Genomic DNA, 17,505 nt, shown 5'->3' on the forward strand with positions numbered 1-17,505 from the left:
ATTTTGATCCTCTGCATAGGGGATAGAGCACCCCCGCTTCGAGAAACCTACTACCAGCGCTTGAACTTGAGCCCTTTACGACAGAACAGTTTAACCAGGAAAGATACCGCTCACCCACGATGCCATTGTAGACTGATCAAAGTGGTCACCCAACCGCACACTGACCACACCTAGTGATGCTTGACGTCGGTGGGAACCATGTCTTAACGATCAGTCCACTGCGAGATCATCTAACTAGATGATAATAGCTGTTAATGCGAATCAACAAGTAAGGAAAGCAGTAATAAATGAGTGAAATCGATGAAAATACTATTCGATATCAAATCAAGAAACATCTTTGTTGTCTGCAAATGAGATATATTTGATTTTCTTGTACTTGTCGTGTTAGCAAGAATGTCTCATCGAAGGTTTTGTAAATTTGCAAACACTAGTGACTAAAGCAAGCTAAATAATTTTCGGTGGCTTAATTACGTAATGTTTGGATTCAATCCGTGTGGTGTGAAATTTCAAAATATCCTTGAACTTTTCCTAACATACAATGATGAAATTGTACTTATATTTTAATTTCTCTTGATATCTTGATGAATAACATAATTTTATTTGTAAGCTTTTTTAGAAAATATTATATGTTCATTTTTTCCTTTTTTTCCCTAATATTAGACATGAAAAATAACAATTTGTTTCCAATACCTTGATATAATCTGAGGTAATTCTTAAATTTCTTTGTAATAAAACAGTTATACTTTTTTATATATATTTTTTGATTTTGAAGCGTTTTTAATATTTTTTTTCTGTTATTTTTGTATTTCTACGATCCAGTTAAATTTTAATGGTTATATAATTCAACTAGTGCTTGATGTAAAATAGTAGGTATTATCCTACTACAATTTTTTTTTATGGTTTGTATCTTTTCTTCCATTTTTAATCATAACAAGTTCAAATGTTTAGTTTTTGTTTCCGTATTTGATGTCGTAGTCAAGGACAGATGGACTTTGAAAGTTTTCAAAATTGAATTTTTTGAATTGATATAGTTTATGATGGTGGTGTTTCACAAAACTTAAAATGTTCTCTGGTGTTAAAATATTTTGTAAAATAAGTAAACTAAATTATTTTTAATACGTATCTAGTGTATGTTTTGTAAAAAGTGTATTTTTCTGGTTGTTAACAAGACATATGTATTAGCAATGAACGTAAAAAATATTATTATTACATACCAGTTATGATTTTTTTTTGATTAGGTACTTATTCCATTGAATACTTAAATTTCTTTATAACTAAGGAATTATTTTGATTGATAGTAGTAATAGAAAATGTAACTTATGGTATACAAGGGTCTGTCTAGGTTTTTCTAGGTACTATTTTGTGAAAATTTTGACATCATTTGTGAAAAATTAAATATTATATTAAAAAATCAACACAAAAACATTGTAAAAATATAGATTTAGCGTTTCTTAAAGGAATACAAAAATAAAATTTTAAGAAAAAGTATTTTGTGTTCCTAAAGTTGAATTTGTTAAACTACCGTTTTACCTAAAATTGAATTTGTGAAATTACCGCTAAACGGTAGTAAATACGGCCTGGACAGACCCCTGACTGTGCTTATTTTTTGAGTAAATATTTTTCTATTTTTAACGTATATGTTCTTCACATTTTCATACTTTTTATTATTTAAGATATGCTAAAATTTGTCGCTATGTTAAATTTTTCTAACACTTGATTGATTTTTTGGTTGTGCATCTATGCTCTATCTTTGTTTAGGGGAAAAAATAGCAAATATAAAAGAAAAATATTTATTTGAATTGCTACATATTGAATAAAAATAATTAAAAAAAAAAAGATTTATTTGTTAACAGAGATCTCACAAGAAATAGGGAAAAAAAACATGGTTTTTGACTCCTGTAAAATTATTAAAATATGTTAGTATTGCTACTTATTATAATGAAAAAAATAATATAAATGCAACAGAAGTGAATAATTTTATGCAAATATCTTCTTAGGATTAAAAGGGCTTGCATTTAAATTATAGTAACATCAATTTTAAAGGGCACTTGCTCAGCTATAGAAATAATAAATCTTTAATAAAATTGGAAATTATTGTTATATTGTATTTAAGCAAAACGCAGATTTTGTTTTGTTAACAAATTTTTTTTTTTTTTTAATCGTGCGAAAATCATTTAAATAAATTAAAATTTATTTAATGATAACTTTTCATAAAATAAATATATTTAAAAATACATAATTATAAACCAATAAAAAGGTATTTTTATTGATCATTATGTGGCTATTACATAATGAAAAATGTTAAAAAGGAAGGCTTTGCCACTTTTACTTTAAATCATACGTGAAGATCAATTCTCAAACCACTTTTCTTTTATGAGGCCAATTCTGAAACCACTTTTTTTAATAGTTTCTTTTGTGATTTTAATTTATTTCTCTTCCTAAAGAATTATCAACTGTTTGATAGAGAATCTTTAATTATCTAAGTTAAATGAAAATAATATTTATGAAGAAACTATGTTTTTTCTTGAAATAAACAAGGAGTAGAAAGCCCCTACAGTATGTTGACAAAAGCGAACATTGTTTTTAATTTTTTAGAATTTTAATAATTATTTAGTTTAAATGAATTAATAATTTAGTTTAAGCGAATAGTGACATGATAAGGAACATTAATCAATTTTTAGAAAATGAAATTAGAGTGATCTGTTTATTACATTATTTTTTAACTATCTATTATGTGATAATTTGTTTATTTTTGTTTTACAGCTTTTTTTTAAACTTTAAATACGAATGGATAAGAAAAGAAGTGATGTAAACATGGGCATTTATGTGATGTAATTAAACTCCTAAGCAAATATAATGTGGAAAAGAATTTTAAAATCTCAAATAACTTTAACTAAGCAGCCTTGTTTTAAAGGACTTCCTACAAGTTATAGATCAACATTTACTAAATCAAAGCTACAAAGCTTCAATATGATGGCTTACACTCATCTAAATCCAGCATGTTGCCAATTATTTTTAAAATCAACAATCTCACAAGAAAAAAATCAATATTCACTGCATCATGATAAACCTACTATAATGGAAACCTTTGTTAATAAAACCCCAGCCGGCGTTCAACCTTATTTGAAATTGATGAGAATCGAAAAACCTACTGGTAACTATATTTTGTGTTTGTATTAAAAAAATATTTTTAAAATATTGTAAAATATATTTATGCTTTCTTTATTTCATTATTTTATCGCAAATAAATGCCAATATACATACTCATTGTTTTATTAGATATACTTTGTAAGCTTATGGCCAGCATCATTAATTTTAGCGTCATTAATTTTAGCATTATTAATTTTAGCATTATTAATTTAACATTAGCATCATTAATTTTAATTATTCTACTTTAAACACTTTTAAGGGTAATTTGATAATACAGAGTATTGAAAAAATTATATAATTAATACAGAGATATATGGTTAGTATTTAAGTAAGTGATTAACTGATTACTTAAATAAAAAAGTTCTGAATAATTATTGACATTTTACTTAATGCTTATAACTTTAGTTGGTACTTTGCATAAAATTATCATAAAAATATCATAGAATTATCAGCATTAAAATTATCATATTTTGTGAAAACTAAATAGAATTTTTTTTTTCATCATATGCAAGGAACTGAATTTACGAAAAATAAAATAAGTTTATAACTAGAGTTTAACAAAGCCTTGTATTTGTATAATTTAATTTATAAAATCGTATTGATTAATGCAACATATAAGTTGACGTAATACCTTAATTGATAAAAATTTAAAAAAAAGTGATCAACAATAAACACTGATAAAGACTAGAACTATGCAGGTTTATTTTGTTAATGTTGTTGGCCCTTTTACAAAAATCATTGTTTTAAAATCGGATATAAGTCAAAATTTGCACCTCTAAATTTCTATTTAATAATCACCTTCACATATGTTGCAATTTTCTAATTGTTTATTTTGCAAAACAGAGATTTGAAAACTAAGTAAAAACATGTGGTATAAAAATGCAATTGGCAAAATGATGATTATTTGCATTTGCACTGTAATAGATTCATTCGATATGAAACATTTAAATCTATAGTTACTTATATAGGTATCTTAAAAATTTATTTATTGGTGAAATGCTTTAATGTTTTCTATTCTCTTAAATAAAACAAATCTTGTTTATAGGCACATGGCTACTCTTATGGCCTTGTTATTGGAGTCTCTCTTTTGCAACTGCACCTGGTTGCTTACCTGATCCAACTTTATTAGCATTATTTGGTGCAGGTGCTGTTTTAATGAGGGGAGCTGGTTGCACCATAAATGATTTGTGGGATAAAGACATAGATTCAAAAGTTTGTATATGACACATTATTATGTAATACTAATTAATATCATTGACCACTTCTCCACTTTACAAATGTTTTATTTCACTACAACAGCGATTTGAGTGTTATTTAAATTTATGTCTTTTTACACTTAAAAATTTACTTAATGTCACTAGTCATTGTTTTAAATTGTTGCTTGTTTGAAATAAATTTTATTTTATAATTAAGCTTAAAAAAGATTAAGTAAAAGTTAATGTCACAAAATTTAAGGGGCAAGTAGAGGAAAAAGGTATAGTGCGATAAAAAAAAACTTTTAAGATTATAGATTTTCAAACACTGTTCATTAGACAAAAGAGATTTTTACATTTTAAGATATAGTACTTCCTATACATAACATTCTCTCTGCATGTTCAAAAAGATGTTATATTTCTCATAAATTAACAGATGTTACGCATCATCTACTTCAAATATTTTTTAAATTTAATGATTTCTTTGTGGATAAAAAAATTTCAATTTTATAATAGTTTTACAATTTATAAAAAAAAATTTAATTTTTCTCTAGGTGTCTCGAACAAAAGACAGACCCCTTGCTAGAGGTGATATAAGTACCTTAGATGCATGGATGTTTCTTGGTGGACAATTGTCTTTAGCCCTTTTAATTTTACTTCAGTTAAATTGGTACAGGTAAGAAATTTCCTTACTTTCCTGTATTTTTTTCTCTTTATTCTTGTTTGATAGAAGTGACAAAATTGTTGAACGTCTTCTTGTCTCTTTTAAATTATGTAATATTCTTGAACATATTCTGTAAATTTCATTATTTTTGTGAAAATGAAATATTTTTGAATTTAGGAAAATATTTAATCGAATATATTTTTTTGTATAAAATGTATATTAGGTTGTATTTATATTGATGTTTAGTTTAACTCATTTGTTATGTTTCAATTAGGATAATTAGAACTTTGCCTCAATATCATTGTGTGCATCCTTAAATTGACTTTTGTTAATTACATTTATTGAGTAAAGGGTTATAATTTTTTTTTCTCTTTGAATTTCATTAGCTGTTAAGTTAAATTATTGTTTCTGCAATCATTTATGATATAGTTTAACTTATGTTTAGAATTTCCTGAGAAATTTTACTTGCTATTGTATATAATGTTTACAATTTCTTTTAATTGAAATTTCTTTTTGTCTTGAATTTTTATTAGCATAGTTTTAGGAGCCAGTTCACTTCTACTAGTCAGTGTCTACCCTGTTGTTAAGAGATTTTCATATTTTCCACAGCTGATGCTTGGTAAGAATTTTTTAAAAAAATATTTTATGCATTATATAGATTAAACCTAATAATTTGATTTGAATTTATTAAGTGTCCTTTTTGTTGGTATGCTAAATTTATGCTCAACTTGTTTTCTCCATTCTTTTAGCTACTTGTGACATATGGCTCACAAGCAGCACAATGCCTACCTGCTTATGGTATATAGCCCTTTCTTATAAATGAAAGCATTTACAAGCACAAAAATAGAGATTTAAATAAAATATTTTTTTCATGATTAATGAAGCTTGTATAACTTAAATTTTAAAAGTTTTTTTTAAAGTTTTTATTTTTTTGTATTTTCTTTAAATATTGTCTGAGAAATTATTTTAAAGGCATGACTAAAGAACACATTTTTCTGGAATATATATATACAGTAAACTCACGATTATCTGCAGGTGGATCATCTGCACTTCATTCATTTATTTATTTATTTTTGCAATGATAAACAACATACCATCTAGAATTGAAAATAAATTTATAGAGATGGAACTATTTTAAGAGTTTTGAAAACAACATACTAGCAAATATTCATGCTCTTAGCTCAGATGTTCACAATTAATCAAATAATGGGCTAATATTTAAACATTGCAGCCTCAAGTGCAATACCTAAGTAAAAATGAGCATTGAAAGGGTTAAAATGGGGAAGCATTCATTTCAATAGGGAAGCTTTTTTTTCCGAAATGAGAAACTAAGTGGAGTCGTTCAAGCTGTAGAATATTTTAAAATGGAATTTGAACAGTTTCTGGCCTCAGAACTGTTCAGAACTCAAATTTATATAAATCAGAGGAAATTTGTGTATTATTTATTAAATAAAGACTGTATTAATCCTTAAATTTAAATTGTTTCATATCGGTAATTTAAAATGTAAAATAATTTAAATTGAAACAAATTGGTGTCTTACTCTAAGAAATATTAGTGTTCCCCCCCCCCAAATAATGCATATTATCTTGTTTTAGGACTTACTTTTAACTGGGGTGCCATGCTTGGTTGGTCAGCTTTACATGGTTCTTGCCAATGGTCATCAGTTCTTCCCTTGTATATGGCATGTGTTTCTTGGACAATGATTTATGACACAATCTATGCACATCAGGTTTGTGTATATGAATCAATTTCTTTTTAATATCTTAATTACATTAGATCCATGAAGTCTGTTTTTTATGTAGACATTGATAATTCTTTTTTAATCTAGTTCGTCCCGCAGTGGACTGATCGTTAAGACACAGTTCCCAGCAGATCACCGAAGTCAAGCATCACGTTAGTGTGCGGGTGGGTGACCACTTGGATCAGTCTGCATAGGGACCGAGAGTGTGCGGTATTGGCCCTTGTTAAACTGTGCTACCGTTAAGTGCTCAACTTCGCGAGCAGGTCGTCGGGCTACCGAAGCGGAGGTGCCATTCCCTCCGCAGAGGATCAAAATTGTGATGGCATGTCTTCAGATCATCATCTGGGATGTTTCCCAGACCGTCGCCAATAGCCCATTGTGCAGCTCTAGTGCGATGTAAATTAACAACAAGAATTGAATCTAGTTCAAATAATTACTATACAAGCCTCATAAACTATATATTTCTTGGAATTAAATAGAAAAACAATTTTATACTTTTCATAATATAAATTAGTTATGAAAATTAACTGTCTTAAGGCTAATTAGGCAGATGATTGAACCAGAAATCTTTGTTGACTTTGAAGTGTTAATTCTAGAATATTTGAAGTTTGAGTTAAATGTGAGTAAGGTTTGTGCTCGCACTATTAAAAATCTAGCAGTGTAAATATCATAAATTATTTTATAGTATTTCTCTTTTTTTTTCAAAGAGAACTTCAATTATTTGAAAGAAAAGATTAATTGACCATATTTTTTAATTATTATATTAGGTAGAATTTCTTTTTTTGTAACACCATTTTGCAGGTCGTTCTTTTAATTTTTTTTATATATATATGATATGCTTCCACTTTAATAATCATTGCATAAAATCAGGGATTCCAGAAACAACGAAGAGCAAAAAACAATTTTAAAGGGGTGCATTTGTTTTAAAATTCAATTTTTAATGTTGTTGGTTTTTACTAAATTTTTAAACTGAAGGAGAAAATAAAAGACTAGTTTTATCTCTTTAGATATGCAATATAGAAAAAAAACTGCTCCAATAACTGTCCCCATTAAATATTAAGAAAAAAATTGTCATACATTTATGTTGTGTTGTTCGGTGATATCTTGATATAAATTTTTTGCACATAAATATTTTCAGTGTTTTTCACTTTGTGTCACAATAACCCGGTCATGGGTTCACGCTGCCCATTTTTTCAAAATCAAATGTGAGTATGCTCTCTCTAAGAGAAGAAAATTAGGTGATTTTCGATCTCAAATTGACCCTATAGCCCCTGACTGCTGAAAGTGGAAACTAGCCATACACTTATATTCTTTGTAAAACAATTAAACAAACAAACAAAAGGAATAAAGATAGAAAAAAATCAATACTTAATGCAGTCAATCTACTTTATTTTTGCTGTAATGACTGAATTCTTAATTTTCAATATCTGCCTACACACAGGTTTTTGGCTTGAAACTAAGGCTTTTGTGTGCTGTTCAAGACCGCATGATACCAAAGTATTTTTTCAGGCATTTCTCCTAAGTAAGTGTATGAATCAGCAGACCTATGCACACTTTACATACAGCCCCAATTCTCTTTCTCCCAAATTAGTAGTTTTTTTTTAGCTATAGGAGTGTATTTAGTTTATCATTAATTCCTTTTTAGAACAGAAAATACTTGATGTATGATATGTTTACTTTTATTTTCAGGATAAAGTTGATGATGTGTTAGTCAAAGTTAAGTCTACTGCTCTTAAGTTTAAAGAGAATACAAAGTATTACTTGACAGGATTTTCAGTATCAATGATATCCTTTCTAGCTTTATCTGGCTACACTTGTCACCTGTCATGGCCTTTTTATACTTCAGTGGGAATCACTGCTGCTATGCTTGCTTCTCAAGTAAGTTCTGATTTTATTAAACAAATTTTATTAGCAATGTTTCAAATTTAAAAGGAAGGCTATAGCAGAGTTATTTTATACATTAAATATTGATATTTGAAGTTTCAGACAATATTCTTAACTGCACGCATTAGGAATTAATTGTGGTGCACTTTTAAAGGAATCAGAAAAAGTTTTACTGGTTTTATTTTAAGTTCAAGTCTGATATGATTTAATCGAAGCCCATCAAGCCTGATGGGCTATTCTCTAGAAAGTGTGACTTTTGTGTCATTTGCTTTTATTTTTCTTCATGAAGATTTTTGTTTTTAAAGAAACTGTTAAAGCCTTCTAGTTGCATTTTATGTTCATAAGTATTTATCAAGTAATATTCGCCAAAATGAGGTGGCGACAAAAGGGTTGAAACAAGTTAGAAGAGTTAATACATGTAGAAAGTTTCAGTTATCTGAATCTGATGCTTATTACATCTATTTTTTAGAAATTTTAAAATTATGTTTGTATGTTTTTAGTAGCTTAAACCTCCAATATTAATGTTTTTAATTTTTCAAATGAAAATATGCATTAGGAAAATATTAAATTTTATCATTATTCAATCTAATAAATCACAGATACATCTCTTGTTTCCTGTCCGTCTCCCAATAACAGACAAAAGTTTCACTATTTTCTTTGCTAGACAGCTTTTTTTTTTTTTTAATTTGAGTTTTTTAGTGTGTAATTTTTTGATAGAAAGTTTATTATAATATTTCCAGCTGTTAGATTTGAAATCTATAAAAATTGGAGACATTACTGAGGTACCAAGATTTATTTGGCTGAGGTTAAGTTTATGTGAATTTTCTTAAGACAGTTGTATCTGAAAACGTTGTTCGGTAATCTCACTCCTCTCATTCTTTATGTAAACTAAACTAAACTCAGTAGCGTGACAGCCCATAGAGGGCCAAGACCTACTGTGCCCACCTCAGTTTTTTGCGCTCTGGGGTGCAGAGGCAGATGTTCCATTTAGGTGGTCAGCCGAATGTGGAACCTCCGGTGTTTAGTTCCCAAGCATACTTGGTACTCATTTATTGACCCACTGAAGGGATGAAAGGGTGAGACAATCTTGCCCGGCCATAGGATCGAACCCAGGACCTGTGGCACGGGAGAATGAAGCGCTACCACTTAGCCACCGGGCGTCTCTTTATGTAAAACTTATATAAAAATTCCATTGCAATTTAGTGCAAAGAATTAAAATTCATTACAGTTGCAGTAGAACAATGATAAGACTCCTAAAATTAATGCATATTGTAGAAATTGGTATTGAGCTTGGATATTTTCTAAACTAATTTTAAAATATTACTATACAATGCATTTTGTAAATTTCTTCTTTTTTAAAAAAAAAATTCTTTAGATTGTTTTTAGCTTTCTAATCAAAAAAGTACTGATTCTTTAGCTACAGTTTGATAATCATTTATAGCTCAACTTCTATCAATGATTATTATTAAACGGAATACTATTAATTTTCGTACAATGATGGAAAAGAAAACTTTAATCTTTTTTTAGATGTCTTGCAGTGATTTCATCGAATAATGTACTTTTTTAATAAATACTTCAGATTTTAACTTTAAAAATTAATGATCCTAAAAGCTTAATTGATGATCCTTAGCTTAAACTTGAAATTCTTTTGCTTGTTTTTAGTTTTATAATAAAAAAAGTACTGATTCTTTAGCTATAGTGTGATAATCATTTAGAGCTCAATAAGGTCAGTGTATTGACAACAATTACCATTTTTAAACTGAATATTAATTTTAGTATGATATTGTAAAAGTGAATTTTTATAAATATTTTTTTCTAGATATTTTGCAGTAATTTCTTCTAATGATGTACTTTTTTAATAAATATTTTAGATTTCAACTTTAAAAATTGATGATCCTGAAAGCTGTTGGAAAGCCTTTAAATCGAATAGAAAAATTGGACTAGTCATATTTTTAGGTTTAGTTTGTGGTAACTTATTTAAAGAAGAATCAGATTCCAAAAAGAAGACTAATATAATATCACAAGATTCATTTTTATCGGAAACACATCTTCCTATAGCAAAGGCATTTCAATCTTAGTGTTAATATGTGACATTAAAGTACTTTAACTGTTTAAAATTTATTTAAACATTTTCACCAATATTTTAAATTATTAATAATTACATTTGACATTAATTTTATCACTTATGAGTTACTGATTTTTATATTGATTTAATTCTTATTAAGGTAACTAGAATATTCATAAAGTAAGTAATAAAATTGCAAATTTGATGCGTATGAATAATTAATTCCCTTTAAAAAGGTTATTTTTTTCATTATACCTTGTCTCACGTGAGCAAGTTAGCTAAGGTGATAAATAATCAACTAATTTATAAGTGTATAAGATAACAAGTAACTTTTTAATTTTGATGCCTATCAACATCTGATATGTTAATAAGTTCTGTTACTTACATATGAGTAACTTGGATACAAAACTTGTTAACATTATTTTGATAAAAAAAAATTTGTTAAATATTGTGCTAGATTTTTACATAAGTATACATTTTCCCTTCAATATCCAATGATTTGTTATTTTAATGCTAAAAGCAGAAGTTAGTCATATGCATTATTTGCAAATTAATTAAAATTTTATGTAGAAATCATTTTGCATGTAAAATACAACTGGAATGCTGCTAAGCATTTAAAACAAGTATGTTTAATTCAAAACAATATTCAGTATTTTATACCTGTTATTTTCTAGAAAGCATTTAAATTTTAAAAAATTCTAATTTATGATTTTGATTCTAAGATATCAATTTACTGTTATCAGTTATAATAAGTAGTTTAATTTTTAGACATTTATACTTGTGATACTTGCATAGTCCATTATTGTTTGTAAATATGTATTTATTTTGCATTAAAGTTAAAAAACTTGTTTTCCTTCCTCCTTTCTTTGCCTGACATTCAATGCTTTTTGATATTTGCTATCATTATCAATTAAGGCTTTATGTTAACAATGTTCTTTTTTTATACTATAAATTTGAACCCATTTTTTTTAAATCAGGAACTTATTTTGTTCTCAACAAAAAGTGTGGCAACTGATTATTTCTGTATGTTCATGAGCTTAATTGCATAGGAAAGAAGCAATATACTAATCTACCCAAAATTGTTACTAATTTGAATGTAATATATTTCTTACGTTGTAATATGAGGGAAAACCTGGAAACATCATGGAATTTTATTTCAACTCTTGCAAACAAATTATTGCATGAATGTGGATAGGATTATTTCCCTACTGTGCAATCCTGCACTAATTTGTTTGCATTTTGAAAACTTTTAGCATTTAAAATTTCATGGTTAACTCTTTAAGTTTACCTGAACTCGTTTTTTTCTATACTTTAAATTTCTTATGTAGGTAATATTAAAATTAATTTTAAACAATCTAAAATATAAATAATCAATGTCTATCTCTCAATATTTCTCAGCGACTGTGGTAAAATGATCAAAGGTTGACCAGACTGCAGCGCACTATAAAAAGATTGGGGAGCACTGAATTATATCCTCCTCCTCTGTGGAGAATAGTTAATCAAAGTGATGGTATTTACTAGCCATAATCAAGATTTTTTTGTGTAGCTATCTTAATTCTAATAAATTAAAAGTGTCCTTTCTAGACAGAAAAAGGATTTATATTCCTCTGTGTTAACTTATAACAACTGAGTCAACACAATTTACATTTTAGAATATCTTTGTTTTAGTTTATTCATTCAACATGGTAATTAAATTTACAAGGCTAGACTTTTAAAATACCTATTACCTTCAAATTTTGGTACATAAGTTCTACAAAACAAAAAATATTAATTACACAGGGGATTAATTAAAGGGGAAGCAAATTTTTTATTGCAATTATATTAGTACTTAATTCTGCCTAATTAGAGTGTAATTTCAAACCTCAAATTATTTTTGTTCCGAATACAACAGCCTTTTTTAGAAATGGCATTTTTACTCTATTTTTTGTCTGAATGTGCAAGTTTATAAAGAATGCATACATATACACTTGTACGTTCATCCGAAAATTACACTTTAGACAACAAAAAAAACGCGAGTCTTTAACATATCACAACATAAACTAATAGGTATTATCGTCTTTCTACCACTCCCTACATAGTAGAGAAGTTCGGATTCATTCGAGTGAATTTAAAAAAAATTCTGGTTAGAAATGTAATAGGCAACTGCGTAAAAACTAACTGAGAGAGAGAAACCGATTGCGTAATTGAAATCAGCGAGACGAAAATATCTAGGATTCGTTAAAAAATTTCATGCAACTGAAACAAAAAAATTGCTCCTCAGTATTGTAACTCTAGTGAATTTAAAAAAAAGTTATCACTGGTTTTGACAATGTTGTCAAACATTATAAAAACTAGTTTATAGAGTCCAGTTTCCCCAGTCTTATTATTTAATGAATAAAGGAAATATAGCAATACACTTAATTTAAACTGCTTTTTATGTTACTCCTAAAATTAAACCACTGAATTCATGGTACTGGAAGCGTTTTCATGAATAGAAGTTCAAGGGAAAACAAACTTAATTTTAAGAACAATTTAAAAAATAAAGCCCAAAAATCAATTTTTTTATAAGTTTGATAAATTTTATTTGGTGAGTTTGTTTGTATATTTTGAAACCATAAAAAGGATTACACAACCAATTAAGAATCACAATTTATTTTTCTCAAACAATATGGAGATCAGCTGCCTCTAATATTTACACATCTGCAAGGTGGGATGAAATGCATCCCAGTTGTATATATATATTTATTCAATGTACAATTAAATACAATTTACATTAAAAAAAAAGTAAAACTAGAATCACAGATGACTTGCATTTGAGCAGAGTCAATTAGAAAAAATCAAACAAACAAGAAAAATTAAACCTGAAAACTTGCAGCAACATAGCTGTCATAATTTATCACAATTAGAAAAAAAAGTAATAAAAATAAAAATTTAAAGTCACAACCAGAAATATAGCAACTTTGTGTTCAAGTGGATAAAATATTTTTTTAAAATTAAATATAATGAATTTTAACCCTTAAATCAAATTAATTTTAACTTTTTCAATTCATGAATAAAATTTATTTTTCAAGCATTTTCTTTTCAATCCAAAAACGAAAAAAAGAATGATATGGAAAACTTCATTAGCTCCACGAATACAATATTTAACAGTTATGAGATCCTATGAAGATCAGAATGAATTACCACTTTTCAAATTGTGTTTTCATACAATAAAGTCGATCATGGAGCAATGTACAATATTTTAATTATTCAATTTCTATAAATATTTTGCACAAAAACAAGTTTTCATGCAAGTTGAAAAAGGAAATTATGTAATTGTTTTATTAATTTGCAGATTTTAAAAAGTGTAATTTTTTTTATTAAATTATAATTGGGATATTCTTTGTGGTTTCAGATTAAAATTTTTTTTAGAACAGAACGTAAATGTTTTAATTTCTTTTTTTAAAAAAAATTATACCTAAATATTCTTTACATAAAAGGAACTTATATTATTTATCGGTGCAAGAGAAATGTTTGGAACACTACAATAATGAATATCTGCTGTTTTTTCTTTCCACAGCAAAGTTAAACATGAAGTTGAGTTTTGACAGTTGATAAAAATATTAACTAACCCAGGTCTAAATTAAAAATAAATACATGTTTGAAAAAAAGTACTAATACAACATTAAAAATAAAAACTTATTTCTAAATAATTCTCTAATTCATCTAATTTTCTAAAAAAAATAAGAACTTATTTCTAAAAATTATATTAAAATAAAAACTTATTTCTAGAACTGCATTAATTTCATTGGTTATAGGACATTTTATATAAGAAAACATAATCTGTGTCAAAAGTGAGAGACTTTCTTTAATATTTCAATTGCAATTTTCAGTAGTATAACAATTTTACTGCTGGAAACCAGTTTTCTTCAATACATTAACGGGATGAATAGGAAAATTAAAATTATAGCAAGAAAGATTGCTGTAAAAATACAATAAATATGATCAACAAATAGCGCAAGAATAGTGAAAAAGTCAATGGTAGTTAACCATTGAACAGGCGCAACTGGACAGTTCACCTAATAAACTTTCCGATTTTTTTAATTTAAGTGTTAGATAAAAATATATTTGGTGGTTTTGCAAGCATTTTTGTTTTTTGCAAGCATTTTGTTGTAAAACTTTTAGCAATAAATTCAGTATGATAAATTTTAAAACAAACCAGACAAACTAAGTGTCACGTAAATATGGGTCTTGTATACACAGGGCATCGTCAGAATGCCGGCTAAATATGGTACTCGTAACAAAAGAGGTTTAAGATTTACTGCAAACTAAAAATTTTAAACACAATATTTAATAACTGCTTATTTCACATTTACACTTAAAAGCTTTTAATAGTACAAATAATAAAAACAATTGAAAAATGAAAATTTTAGTTGGCTTATATAGTACAGCATGTCATATAGTAATTTCAGTCCATTCTTTATTTATTAATTCTGAGATCAAATTATTTTGTTTGCAATGAGAAATAAATCTTGTGAAAAAAATGTTAATTGAAATATATATATATATGCTATTTTATAATAGAAGTAATTAAATCATTAGAAAGTAAAAATGAAATTTGTTTTCTTTTAATTAAATAATATATTAAATATATAATTGGTTTTTATTACATAACCAAGTTGATACTTAGTTACTAATGAATAGTTACATTATTTTCAATAAAATAAAAAAATATAATATATAAGATATTCATTAAGCATTTTTTTCTTTGTGCAAAATGCGTTGCCTTTTGGTTAACATAAATCACAGTTTCTTAATAACAGATAAAACATTTTCTAAAATCAACACTTATTAATAAAATTATACACTCACATTTAAATTAGTTACATAGTTCAGCAATCACCTAAAATGGTGAAGGCGTTAAATACAACAGAATTGTTATTTGTTTTTTTTACAACAAAATCTACCTTGAAAATGTGATAAAAATATGTAAAACTCTAAGTTTATAGTTGTGGTAATAAAAGCATTAAACCTAATGCAAAAAAGAGATTTGTTTAATTACAATATACAAAAATTTTCTTTTTTAAAGATTTAAATGATATAAAAAATAATTAGAATTAAGAATATTTTTTTTTGGTATTAAAGAGTGCATAAACAGTTAATAGGTTATAAAAACTATTATATACATTAGAAAAGTTGCAATCAAATATGTTTTGCATTTGATATACACTACAATATACATTTTCAGAACACACAACAAACATAAAAATTAAATGAAAAATTTAATTTGAATTTTTTTAAAAATTAAAAGTATAAAATGAAAGGATTTGAAGAATCTAAGCTGATCTTTGCAGAAATATTTCCTTAACCATTTCATTTTTTTACACAATTCATTGATAAAAATTTCTTTAGTAAAGCTTAAAATTTTGGTTTTTGACTAGAACTGTAACATTGAAACAGTCACACAATATAATTTAGCCCCATTAAATCTACTTCCTAGGAGAACTCACAGTTACAACTTAAATAATTCAGTTAAAAACATTGCAAAATCATCACATCAAAGGTGATTGCTGAAATATATACATATATTATATATTAACTATATCAATAGTAAAAAAAAACTTATTCAACAATTTAATCCCATGGAGCATCAATATCATCCCAAAATTCAGGATTCAACTGGACAATTGAATGCTCTTGAGCGATGGCAGCAAGTTCTTTTAGAAATTCCTCCAGAACTACAGCACAAAGAATTGCATTTTTAGCCTTAATTGATTCAATCTCGCCCTCCAGTGAGAAAGGAGCTGGTTTGCTGACGTACCTATAGAAAGAATTCCACATATCATAAAACAAATCTGAGTCACTGTTATGGCCAAGTGATAAATGTTTCAAACTTAAATTGTTTGGTTTTTATAACAGACTGAAAGAAAGTAGATCATTATTTTAATCTGGATTAAAGTTTTTATAAATACAGTTGAACTTGTTTGTTGCTAGTCTTGATTTCGTGATTGAGATAAGGATTTTTTTTAATGGTTAATTTAATGTTAAAATCATACTTAAACCTGCGTTATACTCTTTGTAAATAGAATAGGCATCTTAAACTTATAAAATTTCTCCACTCTCTACACTTTTCCCCTCTCCATTCCCATGATTTTGACAAATCTTGCTTTTTTTTCACCCTACAGCAGTATGTTTTAATAAGAAGTTGAAACATACTGCCATGGGGGAAAATGCAAGATTAGCTGAAATCACAGTAACAGAGATGGGAAAAGTATGAAGAGTATAGTGCGACTCAGATTTAAAGGAATTTTTCCTAGAGTTAAACTGCGTAATTGAAGCTTTCTGGAAAAATAGGATCCAAATAGTCATAAGTATTTTAACTTCAGTAGTTTAAAACATTATTTTTAGCTAAAATTGCTCAAATTTTTTTTAAAAATCTAGATAAGCAGTAAAAATATAAAGTCCCTCATATCTGTTTTACCATGAAACACATACCCATTTCAGACACAAGCCTATAGCTAAGCAGTGGATAAACAGGAAATTCTATTCATAGTAACAAATATTACCATGAAAAACAGCAAATAGATTTTCCTGCTGTTAATGTGCCTGCTTTTATGCACTAATTGCTTGTGAATAATGCTCCGTGGTTAAGGTATTGAACTATCACGGTGAAGAACTGAGGTTCAATCCCCAGTGGCGGCATAAACCACTCTAGCCTCTGATTAATGAGTACCAGCTTGTGGGTGAAATAAAAGCAGCATGTGTACATTGCCACAATCACACTGTTGATTTCAAAATTGTGGAATCTTAATTTTCCATGATCCTTTGGCCCACAAAGGGCTGTTGCAG

At 27.2% G+C, this 17,505-nt stretch overlaps 2 protein-coding genes across 8 annotated transcripts in view; one reads left to right on the forward strand and one right to left on the reverse strand.

The window, feature by feature from the left end:
- Positions 1 to 250: 250 nt before the first annotated feature.
- On the forward strand, positions 251 to 11,548 carry LOC107440696 (ubiquinone biosynthesis protein COQ2, mitochondrial). 3 transcript variants are annotated; one of them, XM_043051955.2, is made up of 9 exons: positions 251 to 549; positions 661 to 706; positions 2,764 to 3,154; positions 4,196 to 4,362; positions 4,898 to 5,019; positions 5,541 to 5,626; positions 6,604 to 6,737; positions 8,439 to 8,627; positions 10,505 to 11,548. In XM_043051955.2, the coding sequence occupies exons 3-9, from the start codon at positions 2,857 to 2,859 to the stop codon at positions 10,709 to 10,711; spliced, it is 1,203 nt and encodes a 400-aa protein (XP_042907889.1). In that variant the 5' UTR covers positions 251 to 549; positions 661 to 706; positions 2,764 to 2,856; the 3' UTR covers positions 10,712 to 11,548. The 3 variants fall into 3 exon arrangements, with proteins under 3 accessions (XP_042907889.1, XP_042907888.1, XP_042907890.1); XM_043051954.2 differs by lacking the exon at positions 661 to 706 and having other exon boundaries at positions 251 to 602; XM_043051956.2 differs by lacking the exon at positions 661 to 706.
- A 1,765-nt stretch (positions 11,549 to 13,313) lies between these two features.
- The window catches only part of LOC107440695 (FHF complex subunit HOOK-interacting protein 1B), a 31,208-nt gene continuing 27,016 nt past the window's right edge, over positions 13,314 to 17,505 (reverse strand). For all 5 annotated transcript variants that reach the window (XM_071185961.1, XM_071185960.1, XM_043051949.2 and 2 more), the window contains one exon: positions 13,314 to 16,477. In XM_071185961.1, coding sequence (XP_071042062.1) covers positions 16,291 to 16,477 — 187 coding nt within the window. In that variant the 3' untranslated portion in view covers positions 13,314 to 16,290. The remainder of the gene's footprint in view (positions 16,478 to 17,505) is intronic.

The sequence above is a fragment of the Parasteatoda tepidariorum genome, chromosome 9 (assembly GCF_043381705.1).
Source record: "Parasteatoda tepidariorum isolate YZ-2023 chromosome 9, CAS_Ptep_4.0, whole genome shotgun sequence".
NCBI lineage: Eukaryota > Metazoa > Arthropoda > Arachnida > Araneae > Theridiidae > Parasteatoda > Parasteatoda tepidariorum.